Source organism: Marmota flaviventris, chromosome 14, assembly GCF_047511675.1.
Source record: "Marmota flaviventris isolate mMarFla1 chromosome 14, mMarFla1.hap1, whole genome shotgun sequence".
Taxonomy (NCBI): Eukaryota; Metazoa; Chordata; class Mammalia; order Rodentia; family Sciuridae; genus Marmota; species Marmota flaviventris.
In genome coordinates, this window is record NC_092511.1 from 30,454,014 (window position 1) to 30,466,768 (window position 12,755).

General features: G+C 38.1%; 1 protein-coding gene across 4 annotated transcripts in view; it reads right to left on the minus strand.

Moving 5' to 3' along the window:
* Dhx57 (DExH-box helicase 57) overlaps positions 1 to 12,755 on the minus strand; it is a 47,519-nt gene that overhangs the window by 1,799 nt on the left and 32,965 nt on the right. For all 4 annotated transcript variants that reach the window (XM_071601512.1, XM_027934566.2, XM_071601511.1 and 1 more), the window contains 8 exons: positions 12,424 to 12,624; positions 10,769 to 11,045; positions 9,356 to 9,451; positions 9,187 to 9,270; positions 6,600 to 6,734; positions 5,709 to 5,783; positions 1,428 to 1,562; positions 90 to 290 (listed from right to left, as the gene is read on the minus strand). In XM_071601512.1, coding sequence (XP_071457613.1) covers positions 90 to 290; positions 1,428 to 1,562; positions 5,709 to 5,783; positions 6,600 to 6,734; positions 9,187 to 9,270; positions 9,356 to 9,451; positions 10,769 to 11,045; positions 12,424 to 12,624 — 1,204 coding nt within the window. The remainder of the gene's footprint in view (positions 1 to 89; positions 291 to 1,427; positions 1,563 to 5,708; positions 5,784 to 6,599; positions 6,735 to 9,186; positions 9,271 to 9,355; positions 9,452 to 10,768; positions 11,046 to 12,423; positions 12,625 to 12,755) is intronic.

Here is a 12,755-nt window from a genome sequence, read left to right on the forward strand (position 1 = left end):
TCTTGGTTCCTAAATGAACTTCTGTACTCCAAATATCAAAAACCCTTATAGCCTGAGCCTCAAGAACAACAGACCAATTATCTCTTTACCTGATGAGAAGCAGCTACAAAACGGATCCAGCCATCATCCAAGGAGACCACGAACTCTCCTCTTTGAAGCTGCACATTCACTTGGCCTCCTCCAAACAAGACCAGTGGGTACACAGATACCATGCTGCAGTCACGGATGAATATCCGACTTGTTTTGATTTTCTCATGGTACAACAGATAGGGGCTGTCAAAGTGTCTGACCTATAACATAAAATCTCAAATGACAACAGTGATGTCACTGGCAATGTAAGGAGCATCCCTCCAGTCCCATGGATTTAAATACTGCTTGTTCATTAATTATACCCCAATTTATATCTAGCCTGCACCTTTTCTCTGAGCTCCAGGATTATATGTGCAATTACCTACTTGCCAACTTCATTTGGACCTCAAACTTTTTGTGTTCAGGGTTGCGGGGAACTCACTAGTAGAACCTTGCCCAGCACAAGAAACAAAACCAGAAAACTGAAACCCAAACTTTCTGTGTTCAAAAGGAATTTTTTTTTTTTTTTTGTGGTGGTACTGGGGATTGAACTCAGGGGCACCTGACCACTGAGCCATATCCTCAGCCCTATTTTGTATTTTATTTAGAGACAGGGTCTCACTGAGTTGCTTAGTGCTCTGAACTCACAATCCTCCTGCCTCAGTCTCCTGAGCCACTGGGATTATAGGCGTGAAGCCCCGTGCCAGAATTCAAAGGTGATTTTTTTAAATTAATTTTTTTAGGGTATTGGGGATTGAACCCAGGGGTGCTCTACACTGAGCTACATCCACAGCCACCTTTATACTTTTTGAGACAGGGTCTTGCTAAATTGCTGAGGCTGGCCTCAGACATGCAATCTTCCTCATTCAGCATCCAAAGTAGCTAGGATTACAGGGGTATATCATCTTGTCTGGTGCTCATAACTTTTTTTTATTATTATTTTTTGTTGTAGAGGGATACAATACCTTTTTTATTTTTATTTATTTATTTTTATGTGGTATTGAGGATCAAACCCAGTGCCTCATGCATGCTAGGCAAGCGCTCCACCACTGAGCCACAACCCCAGCCCACTCATGACTTCTTAAATCACCAATTCAGAGAAACAATTTTATATTTGAAAGCAGACTTGAGGGGTTTTGTTTTGTTTCGTTTGTAGCCAGTAAAATTTTCTTGAAACAGAAAAAGGTTTTCCAGAAATAGTCCCATTGCTAGTCTGTTTATAATTATTCAACCTTCTTTAAGTCAGTGGTATGGCTGGGGACACTATCAGTGATTAAACAAGGTATGCCTGATTTAAGGGACTGTTTCTCACTTAGGACCTGCCATAAATAAATATAAGTATGCACCACCATTCTGACCTGATAGTTCACAGAGGAAGGGTGAATGTGTACATATCCATCATTCTTTGTCACAAACTTCAACTCAGCTGATTTTGGTTGCATTCTGACAGCACCACTACTGGTCTTCTGAAATTTTCCTTCCGGGGTCTTCACCTGAACAACAAATATTTGTCAAAAGAGATTGTAATATACATACTTTTATTGTAGGGCATGTCCCTCCATATAAACCAGTCTTGTTTGAATAGCTTTGCCATTCTTTCATTTCTTTGTTTCCTTTTGAAAACAGTTTAGCTTGCTTGTTTGTTTGTTTGCTTATTTATTTATTGATTGATTGATAGCTACCACTTCGTGGTATGTACAGTAGCTTTGAGGATTTCTATCACAGAACAGCCACATGGGGATAAACTATGTTGATATTTTAGGGTCTGCAGCTTTTTATTTTAGGTGCTGGGGATGGGACCCAGGGCCTCAATGCTAGATAAGTGTTTTACCACCAAGCTACATCTTCAGTCCCAAAAGAAGATTCTTTTTCGTTTCTTTGAGGCAGTGTCATTGTGTTGCCCAGGCTGGCCTTGAACTCATGGGCTCATGATATATTCCTGCCCCAGCCTCCTTAGTAGCTTAGGACCATGACACTGTGCCTGGCACCTTGGGTCTGTATTGGCTACCAGGCACAGAGATCCAGCTGGTGACACTGGAGCAGAAAACGGAGTATTATCTCAATCCCAATATAACATTTCTAAATAAATTTCTTTCAGAACAAAAAAATTCTATAGATTATTTCATTTAAAATATTGAAAGGGCTGGGGATATGGCTCAAGCGGTAGCATGCTCGCCTGGCATGCGTGCGGCCCGGGTTCGATCCTCAGCACCACATACAAACAAAGATGTTGTGTCCACTGAAAAACTAAAAAAAAAATAAATAAATATTAAAATTCTCTCTCTCTTAAAAAAAAAAAATAATAATAAATATTGAAAATCTGGGGGCTGGGGTTGTGACTCAGCGGTAGAGCACTTGCCTAGCATGTGCAAGGCCCTGGGTTTGGTCTTCAGCACCACATAAAAATAAAATAAAAATATTAAAAAATACATAAAATAAAATATTGAAAATCTGATTTTATATACACACATAAAATTAATTTTTTTACAAAATAATGTTTACTGTAAAAATACATAAGAAAAATATCTAACTACATGATTAAGAAATAACTAGCATTACTGATAAATATTTTATTTTTCTCTGCTAGATTTATGTTTATATATAGAAAACCATAGGCACAAAATAATATCAATAAAAAGATACACATGTATTGAAACTAAAATAGGATCTTTTCCTACTTAATAGATGGAAACCATTTTTCCACGTTGTTAAATATTTTCCTAAGATGTAATCCTCAAGGATTATACCACATAAAAATAAAGGCATTGTGTTGTGTCTATCTACACCTAAAAAATAAAATATTTAAAAAAAAGAAATTATAGTATCACTAATACATTTCCTTTAATTGGAAATTTAGATTGTATGCTGAATGAACATTCTTTAGTTTTATTTTTGTGCATATCTGCAACTATTTTCTAATAGTAAGCTCCAGAAATGAAACTTCTATCTAAGAAGGGTATATAAAATTTTATTCCCACTCAGAGAGAAAGAGGTTGTTGAGGGACTTATGACAGCACAGTGTTTAAGTTTGTTTTTTTTTTTTTTATAAATTTTGCCAATTTGAAAAGTGCAAAAAAGGTATCTCTGTTTTTTTTTTTTTTAACTTATTTATTTTTGTGGTACAAGGATTGAATCTGGGATCTTGACCATTGAACTATATATATCCCCAGTCCTTTTTAATTTTTATTTTGAGATAGGGTCTCAATAAGTTGCCCGGGCTGGCCTTGAACTTGCCATTCTCCTGTCTCACTCTCAAGTAGGTGGAGTTATAGGTAGACACAATCACACCTGGCTTCTTTGTTGTTTTAATCTGCATTTTTATTTTTTTGCAGTACTGGGGCTAGAACCCAGGACCTTATGCATGAGTTACATCCCCATGTGCCCAGGCTAGCCACGAATTTGTGATCCTCCTGTTTCAGCTTCCTGAGTAACTGGGATTACAGATGTGTACCACCATGTGCCACTTTTAACTTGGATTTCTCCATGCTAACGTTAAATGTTGTTTTTATTGGGGGGGAGGGGTACCAGAGATTGAACTCAGGGGCACTTGACCACTAAGCCATATCCCCAGCCCTATTTTGTATTTTATTTAGAGACACTGAGTTGCTTAGTGCCTTGACGTTGCTGAGGCTGGTTCTGAACTCATGATCCTCTTGTCTCAGCCTCTCAAATCACCAGGATTACAGGCATGCGCCACAGCGATAGGCTGAATATTATTTTTGTGTATGCATTGTATGTTCTTTCCTGTCCTTTGCCTACTTTCCTATTAGATTGTATTAGGTCTTTTTTCCAGTCTTATTGATGATCATCACCTAAAATTTCTTATAGCATATTCAGGTTTTTTTTCTTTTTTCTTGGCACCAGGGATTGAATCCAGGGGCACTTAACCACAGAGCTACATTCCCCAGCCCTTTTTATTTTTTATTTTGAGACAGGGTCTTGCTAAGTTGCTGAGGCTGGCTTTGAACTTGTGATCTTCCTGCCTCAACCTCCTTAGCTGCTGGGATTATAGGTGTGCGCTACCATGCCTGGCCAGGGATTTTGCTTCTATACTTTTAAGTCTCCATATGAGTTTTTCTCACTTTCTTTTAAAAAACTATTTACATTTTGAAATAACTTTAGATTCATCGAAAGTTGCCTAAGTACAGAGTATTTGGCTGGGGTTGTGGCTTAGTAATAGAGCGCTCACCTAGCATGTGCGAGGCCCTGGTTTGATCTTCAGCACCACATATATATAAACAAACAAACAAACAAACAAACAAATAAATAAATAAAAGTGCAGAGTATTCTTTGTGCTCACCCAGTTTACTCCAAGGGTAGCACCTTACATAGCCATAGTATAATATCAAAAGCAGCAGACATATATCCAAATGATTTTCTTTTTTTGGCTGGGGGCGGGCTGAGAGGAGTGGGGGGCAGTGCTGGGACCTAAGCTAGGACCTTGTGCATATCCAAATGATTTTTTTTTTTTTTTAGAATTTTTTTTAATATTTATTTTTTAGTTATCGGCGGACACAACACCATTGTTTGTATGTGGTGCTGAGGATCGAACCCGGGCCGCACGCATGCCAGGCGAGCGCGCTACCACTTGAGCCACATCCCCAGCCCTCCAAATGATTTTTAAGAAAAATTTTTTATTGGTTGTTGATGGATCTTTATTTTATTTGTTTATTATTTATATGCGGTGCTAAGAATCAAACCCAGTGCCTCACACATGCTAGGCAAGTATTCTACCACTGAACTACAATCCCAGCCCCCAAATGATTTTTTACAGCACATTTCAACAGTTCAAAAAGCATGCAAATGCTAAGCAGAAAATAAGCCATAAATCAATCAGCAGATTTCAATTGAACATTAACAAAAAGCTAGGGTCTTAATTCAGTACCCTGCCACATTCACTTCATTCTTTCTAACTTTAAAATTGTCCCTTGTTAGAGCTAGAAAATCAAAACTCAGGTAAAAGTCCAAAAGCACACCCAGGGAGGGTTTCCAGAAGGCTGACCATGAGTGGTCTCTGGCAAAGCACAGATTTGTGTGATTTGTTCTCTAATTTTAGTCCAGAGTAGAAAGCATAAAGAAAACTACAGTAGAATCAAGTTTCTACCTAACAGAGAAGGTTAATTACATATAGGTTGGCTAGAGAAGTGACGTTTATGTTATTTATGTTCACTCTAATTTCTGGAATGTAATAATATGTCAGAAGAATTAAAAAGGTACTTTATTATCTGGGCACAGTGGTATACCCTGTAATCTCAGCTACTTGGGAAGCAAGACAAGAGGATTCCAAGTTTGAGGCCAGCCTGAAAAACTTAGGGAGATCATGATTCAGAAAAAAAAAAAAAAAAAAGGACTGACTCACTGGGGATATAGTTCAGTGGTAAAGTGTCTGCCTAGCATGCAGGAGACCCTAGGTTCTATTCCAAGCACCACACAAAAAAGGCTCCTCATTTTACATAATAAATGTATCCCTGAATGATATATCTATACAGTCGGGGAGAATTAAAGAATTGGAAATGTATATCAAATATATATGAGCTGTGTGTGTGTATCTCTTTAAGATGATTGATGAGCATATTTTAAGTTTATCCCCTGGTTACAAATCAAATAAGAAATGGAAGGATCCAGGAAAAATGTTTTACCTGCACTACATTTGGATAAAGAGCAGCACATAGCATTGCTGATATCAGCTTGGGGTTCTCAGCATTTGAGTTTGCCTAGAAGAAAAATACAATATTAATCATACAAGAAATTTTACCAAGTAATATGGCTACTTCTACCTGGAATTTATGATTATATTTCATGTGATCTCTATCTTAAGCAAACAAACAAAAAAACATCTAATTTCTATTTCTTTGCTAAAAAAATTTGTCTAAGAAAAAAGTAAACCTTCTGACTCATAGTCACACAGCAGCCACTTCAAGGAGCCCATAATGACTCTCTAGATCACTGCAAAGCAGTTATAAAACCAGTGTTCCTGATTGTGATGTGAGGTTATTGTTGTTGTTGTTATTATTTTAAAAAGGCCAGTGTTAAGTATCAGTGGAGAGATTCCACTGTTTCAGATGGAGAGATTCCATCTGGTTCATGAGATGTTTAGAATCTCTAGCATAGAAGAACATCAAGTTCATCTTGAAGAAGTACTCTTCCTATAATTATAGGACCATCCTTGGTTGGAAAAAGTCTGCCCTGATTTGAGAAATATTACTGGAAGTCTACTGTACTTTCATGAATTAAGAACTACTGTATCGGCTGGGGATATAGCTCAGTTGGTAGAATGCTTGCCTTTCATGTACAAGGTTCAATACCCAGCCCCCCGATCCCCACCCCCAAAAAGCAACAATGAACAGAAAAAGCATCCTGTTCTAACCAGTGTTAGCTGCCACACTTCGGGAAAGAAGAAAATCAAGAATGCCACTAACCTCCTGTTTATAGGACTTAAGTGAAGAAGAATGTTCACCAAGTATTCTGGAGTTCATATTTTACTCATGAGCTAATTAATTAGAAATATGAAGTAACTACACATTCTTTACCTCTTCTCCTGTGGCATCTAGGACACCATCTCCTCCTTGGGCCCTTTTCTCAATTTCCCTTGCTCTGAGTCCCTCCTTTACAAACCCTATATCCGATAATAGTTCAGTGAATTGTCGTTTGAGGCTGGCCATTTCCTGAAAGAAGTGGAAACACCTTTAAGAAAGGGCATCAGCATAGCAAAGGGGGTGTCCAGACTTACAACAATGAGACCACACAAATGTATAACTTTGGTGGGTAGCAAACTTATACAAACTAGCAGACAGAGCTGAGAGCTACATGGACATTCAAAAATATCAGAAAACCCATGGATCATTTATTTAACTATATTTTTAAACATGTTCACTGGAGGTGGAGGTGGTCTTATTTTTTCTGAAAATTCTTAGGACAATTAAAAAATGTAGTTTATTTTGCTTGGGGCACTGTCTACTATCTAGTTTTCTTCTGCTTGCATTTCTGTTCATGTCTTCATGTCAGTTCCTTAACTGTGCCTAGAGTGGCTAATGATTCTCTTAAGGAAATTCTTCAGAACTTTCTCTTTCTCCTACCTGTGATCTTGCTGGCTCACATTAGTTCTTAGGAATGGGACATTATTAAATGTTTTAGATTTGAACACTCCTTTTTATAACTTACTTAGCATGTATGAACCCTGGGTTCAATCCCCAGTGCCGAAAAAAAATTTTTTTTATAAGTTACATATCTGACACTAGAGAAGGAGATAATCCAAAAAAGTGAAAACTAGGCAATCCAACCCTGTCTCTTGATGACAATTTAAGCATTTTCTTGTAGTGTCTCAAGTACACATGGATAACATGGCAAAATATGACTAGGAATTAAATATACTAGTCTCCATTTTACCACCATGTTTTCATTGAGATCTTATAAAAATTCTACAATCAGTCATGTGCCGTGGCCATTTCCAAATCCTTCTTCTCCCAGCTACTCAGGAGGCTGAAGGCAGGAGCATCACAGGTTTGAGACCAGCCTGAGCAACTTAGTGAAACCTCATCTCAAAATAAAAAATAAAAAGTGTTGGGAATGTAGCTCAGTGGTAGCATGCCCTGAGTTCTAAAAAAAGTTTTTAATCTAAGCTGAAGAGGGAAAAACTGACCTTACAGATTACAGCAAAATATACATATAGCCTGAAGAAAAAGAATAATTTAGTTAAGAAATGTAATTTAAAAGAAATACCATAATTTTTATCACACATATGCATACACACTACACATACCCTTTTAGATCAGTGGTTCTCAACCCTGGTGCATGTTGAGTTACACAGTGAACTGAACAACAATAATGACAATAGGAGACCAAGTTTAATTGCCCTAGATGTCCAGATTTCATGGGCCTACGTAGAAACTGAACATTTAATCAGTCTCCTCAGGTGAATCTAATATGCATTCAGGATTGAAAACCATTGGTTTTGAAGTACTCAAAATAAAGATAAAGCCCTTGTCGTCTCAAAAATCTCTCTTCATAGTACACTTAAAGGCAGAAGGGAATGAAGGCAAATACTGGGATAGCCTTGACTCTTACTTCATCTTTAATAACCAAATTCACTCATTTATGCATTTATCCAACGAATCTTTTTTTTTTTTTTTTTTGGGTGCTGGGGGATTTGAACCCAGGGCCTCATGCATGCCAGGCAAGCACTTTACCACTGAGCCACATCCCCAGCCCTCCAATCTATCTTTAGTAAATACCAACTATGTGCTAAGCATTGTTTTAGGTACTGGGGATACAATCTGAACAAAAGATAAGATCTATGGTCTGATGGAACTTACCTGACAGAAATACATAAACAGATGTCAGGTAGTGGCAAGTACTAGGAACACTGGTTCTATTCCACGATACATCAGTATTTACTATAAAAGTCTTTCCCCTTCTCTAGCCCCCAAATATTTTCAGTAAAACAAATGCTTTAAAGAGACATGCACCATCATTATTTTGGCTTCTCGTACCACTTTGGGAGGATGCCTACACAGTGTCACAACAGTGGGCAGAAGTCCTGTCTGTTATTACACAGAATACAATAAACCTCTCTCTTGAATACTCATTATTGACACAGTAGGTTCTGATAGACATAAGAAAAACTAATAAAGAAAATCTATCAGTATTAGTTCTTCAATTTGGGGGAGAGAGTACGGGGTTGGAGATGGTCACACACCCCTTTCAGCATCTGATGCAAACTATGATCTCTCCCCCAGAATAATGCACATAAGTACAAGCACACAATTTCACATGCAGTTTCTGGGATTTACAGATCCGGGTAAAGAGTGCCTGGTATAATTATAAGAAAACTGACTCCTACTAAGCAGTTACTTCCACTGTGCCAATATTCTATTCTATCTTCTATATTCAGAAGAGGTGACCTCCAGGGAGAAACAGGTCAGTTGAAAGTTTAAGCACAGAAGACTGATGTCATAGTTTAGGAGTCCATTTTATGTAGCTGGGAAAGCTAAGCATATTCCAGAAATAACATTTTTGATGTCAAGACAGGACAAGGGAGATAAAGTTGCAATGCCCTCTGGCGAGCAACTATAGTGTTTGGAAGATGAATGAAAACAAACTGTCACAGAAACAACTCACCTGCAGAACTCTTCCTGACAAGAAGTTTTGTCTGCAGTAATTATAACTTGCACGCCCACCTTCTTTTGTACTCAGTTGCCACCCCTAAATTGTGGAGAAAAATCAAACTGAACTCACTTTGTTTTTAGTGCCAACTCTGGTAACCAAAGCTATTTGGTTAAGTACTTACCTTGTATGCTTGCAGAAGGGCCAGATAGTCACTGTTTGCAAATGCAAATTCCAGTTTTTTCTGGTTGGCTTCTTCTTTTTTATCCCAGGGAGACACCTAAGTGAGGAAAACGATTTGAAGGACATGTTTCATCTGAGGGTTTTTTTTTTTGGTATCTTTAATTATTTATTTGTTTTTATGTGGTGCTGAGGATGGAACCCAGGACCTTGCCCATGCGAGGTGAGCACTCTACCACAGAGCTACAACCCCAGTCCTCATCTGAGGTTTCAAATGGCACTTTCCTATAGCTGAAGTCAGCTGCCTGGGGCTAGCATTTTGTGTGGAACAAAGCATACTCTGTGGGTCAGCTGGTTAAAAGCAAGTATGGCAGTAACTGGCAAGCTAATGGTCTTTTCTTTCCTGTGAGTCTGTCCACCCACCCAAAATAAGCTCTTCTGGGTCTTTTAGTTCCAAGTAGCAAGAGTCATCAAAGAGCAATTCAATCTTTTTGTTGTTGTTGTTCCTTTTCTTTTTGGGTACAGGAGATTGAACCCAGGGCCTTGTACATGCTGAGAAAGCTCTTTTTTTATATTTTTTTTTCATCTTTTATATTGTGAGTCTCTCCTGCTTCTCTACCCATAAGTAATATTTTCAATAATGTTCACAGAACTTCCTTTTTTTCTACAAATTTGTAAAATAAGCAGAGAAGTAAATTTTCACTGCTTTCCACTCTCCTATGAATTCTTTCTTTATCAGGCTCTGAAGACACCAGCGTAAGCTGCAGTAGTTCCTCATGACAAGCTAAACCAAGGCTGTAGCTGTGACACCATTGAAAATCATTAGAAACCATCTCTAGTACTTCTCTCAAATTTTCGTACATCTGAATAACTTTACAGGTAACATAACAGCAACAATAAAATTTTTTCTTTCTCTCTCTATTTTTTGGTACTGGGTACTGAACCAAGGGGTGCTTTACCAAAGAGTTATATCCCCAGCCCTTTGAACTTGGGATCTTCCTGCCTTGGCCTCCCAAGTGTCTGGGATTGCAGGTATGTGCCACCGTGACTGGCTAAAATTTTATTTTCTATTTGAAAGTAAAATTCCTTCTTTCTTAGGTAATTCAGTGGGTAAATGATTACATTAATATCATATTTAGAGAGTCCAACAAAGGATGGGTACTCAGTTTTGGCTAAGAATGACATTAGCATTTCTAATGAGTCTTTCTAAATTCCCAATGAAAGAAAACAGTGACTGTATTGAGATGATTTGAGAAATAGGCAATGGGAAGTCCTATTTACAAAGTTCATACTGACTGTGTGTCCCTAAAAAATTCATATCCAATATGTAAGATTTTAGGGGGTTCACACCCCTGATGCTCTCAGGATCCGCTTAGAGACCCATGGCATAAACTGTACAAGAATGTTGTTTACTTACAAAAGGTGATTTAAAGGCCAAGCTGGCAGCAATGGTGAGAGCAGGATCCAAACAGCGGAAGATAGACCCAAATAGCATCAGTTTGCCGATTCTCACATCCACAGGCAGAGAGGCCAAATGATATCCTAGAGGGGTCAATTTTTCATCTAGAGTTAATGCTCCCAAGTCTCGTAATCGTATTTTTGAGGCACGGAGAGAATCAGCATGTGGAGGTTCAATGAGCCGAGAGAACACAGATTGCAGATTATGAGTGCTAAACATCTCTAAAATTTTAATTCTGAAAAAAGAAAACAAAATACACTTAGATAATTATTAGTGTGTATGTACTTGGTACTCAGTTTTTTCCCAAATGAGGTATTTCATTTTAAGACATGCATTGACAGAAATACACTTACATTTGCCCCTTATCTCACCCTCCCTCATGGGTTAATCAACTTTCAAAGTTCTCTTGAATCTCTTCATTCCTCTCCATTTGCACTGCCACTACCTTAGTTTATGGCATCAGTTCTTCCCCAATTTCCTTAACATTTTCTTCTTGCAGTACTGGGGACTGAACCCAGGGCCTCATGCATACTTGGCAAGTGTTCTACCACGAACTATACTCCCAGCCCCTTACTCCCCTAATTTCTTAAGGCCTAACTATGGACACAATGTTTGTTTATCTTTTAATATATATATTTTTTTTTTTAGTTGCAGATGGATACAATACCTTTTTTTATTTATTTGTAAGTGGTGCTGAGGATTGAACCCAGTGCCTACCCGTGCAAGGCAGGTGCTCCACCACTACTGAGCTACAACCCCAGCCCTGACACAATGTTTTTTAATCTTATAGTATCCCTAGTGCTGAGCCCTGTGCTGGGCAAACAGTAGGCTCTCAAAATGCACGTGCTATGGGCTGGGGATGTGGCTCAAGCCATAGCGTGCTCTCCTGGCATGCGTGTGGCCTGGGTTCGATCCTCAGCACCACATACAAACAAAGATGTTGTGTCCACCGAAAACTAAAAAATAAATATTAAAAAATTCTCTCTCTCTCTCTTTTTAAAAAAATGCACGTGCTACAGAAAAGAAGAACTATAACAGTTTTGTATGAATAGTTTTTTCCCCCCTTTCAGTAATTTTTTATGGGTATACTTCCTCAAGGGAATGACTGGCTCAAAGAGCATGGATAGTTTTACAGTTCTCATATATTATCAAGCAAGTTTTCAGAAAAGTTGAATCAAAGGCTTCCCAGTCTCAATAACATTAAATTTGATCATTCATTCATTAAATCCTGTTTTATGATATTTGTTCATTAAGTAAATAATGGTGTTTTCAAGTTTCATTAACTTTTCTCTGATAATGAGGCTATAGATTTTTCCCTGGGATAATTTGATATTGTTGTTACCCCAGAAGAAATTCCTTGATGTAATTTTCCTAACTTACAAATGTATTCTTGGGCTCTATTTAGGGCCATGCTCTGCAATATAAGAGATCTCTATATGCAGAAAGTTGAAAGAAACGTCAAAGGACACACTGAAGAACTCTTTCTTTGCAAATGAATGAGTTCACCCATGTACATTCTTAGCAAAATATCTTCTATTAGGAAAAGAAAACCATGGAACTTAAATAGGGTGGGAAACCTTTTAGAAGCAGAAAACAAAAAATCAACATGTAACCTTAGACACAGCTGTTCCAATGGCACTCTTTGTATTTCTGGTAGCTGCTGCTTTAAAAGCTGGTGGTTGTAGTGATGGCTAGTAAATAAATGGAAGCAGACCCCAGATGCAACACGGCCAGCTCGACCCTTTCTTTGCAGGGCATTTGCTTGAGATACAAAAGTATCCTCTAGACTTTCCATCCCTTTGCTGGCATCATATCTATAAAGAAAAGGGAAATAAAAATTTGAATTATTTTACATGGACAGAAAAGATGAATTACACTTTACCTCTGTAGAAGGACACAGTGCCCTGTGTGTTCTAGAATAGTTGAGTCCCTGGTGGGCACAGCT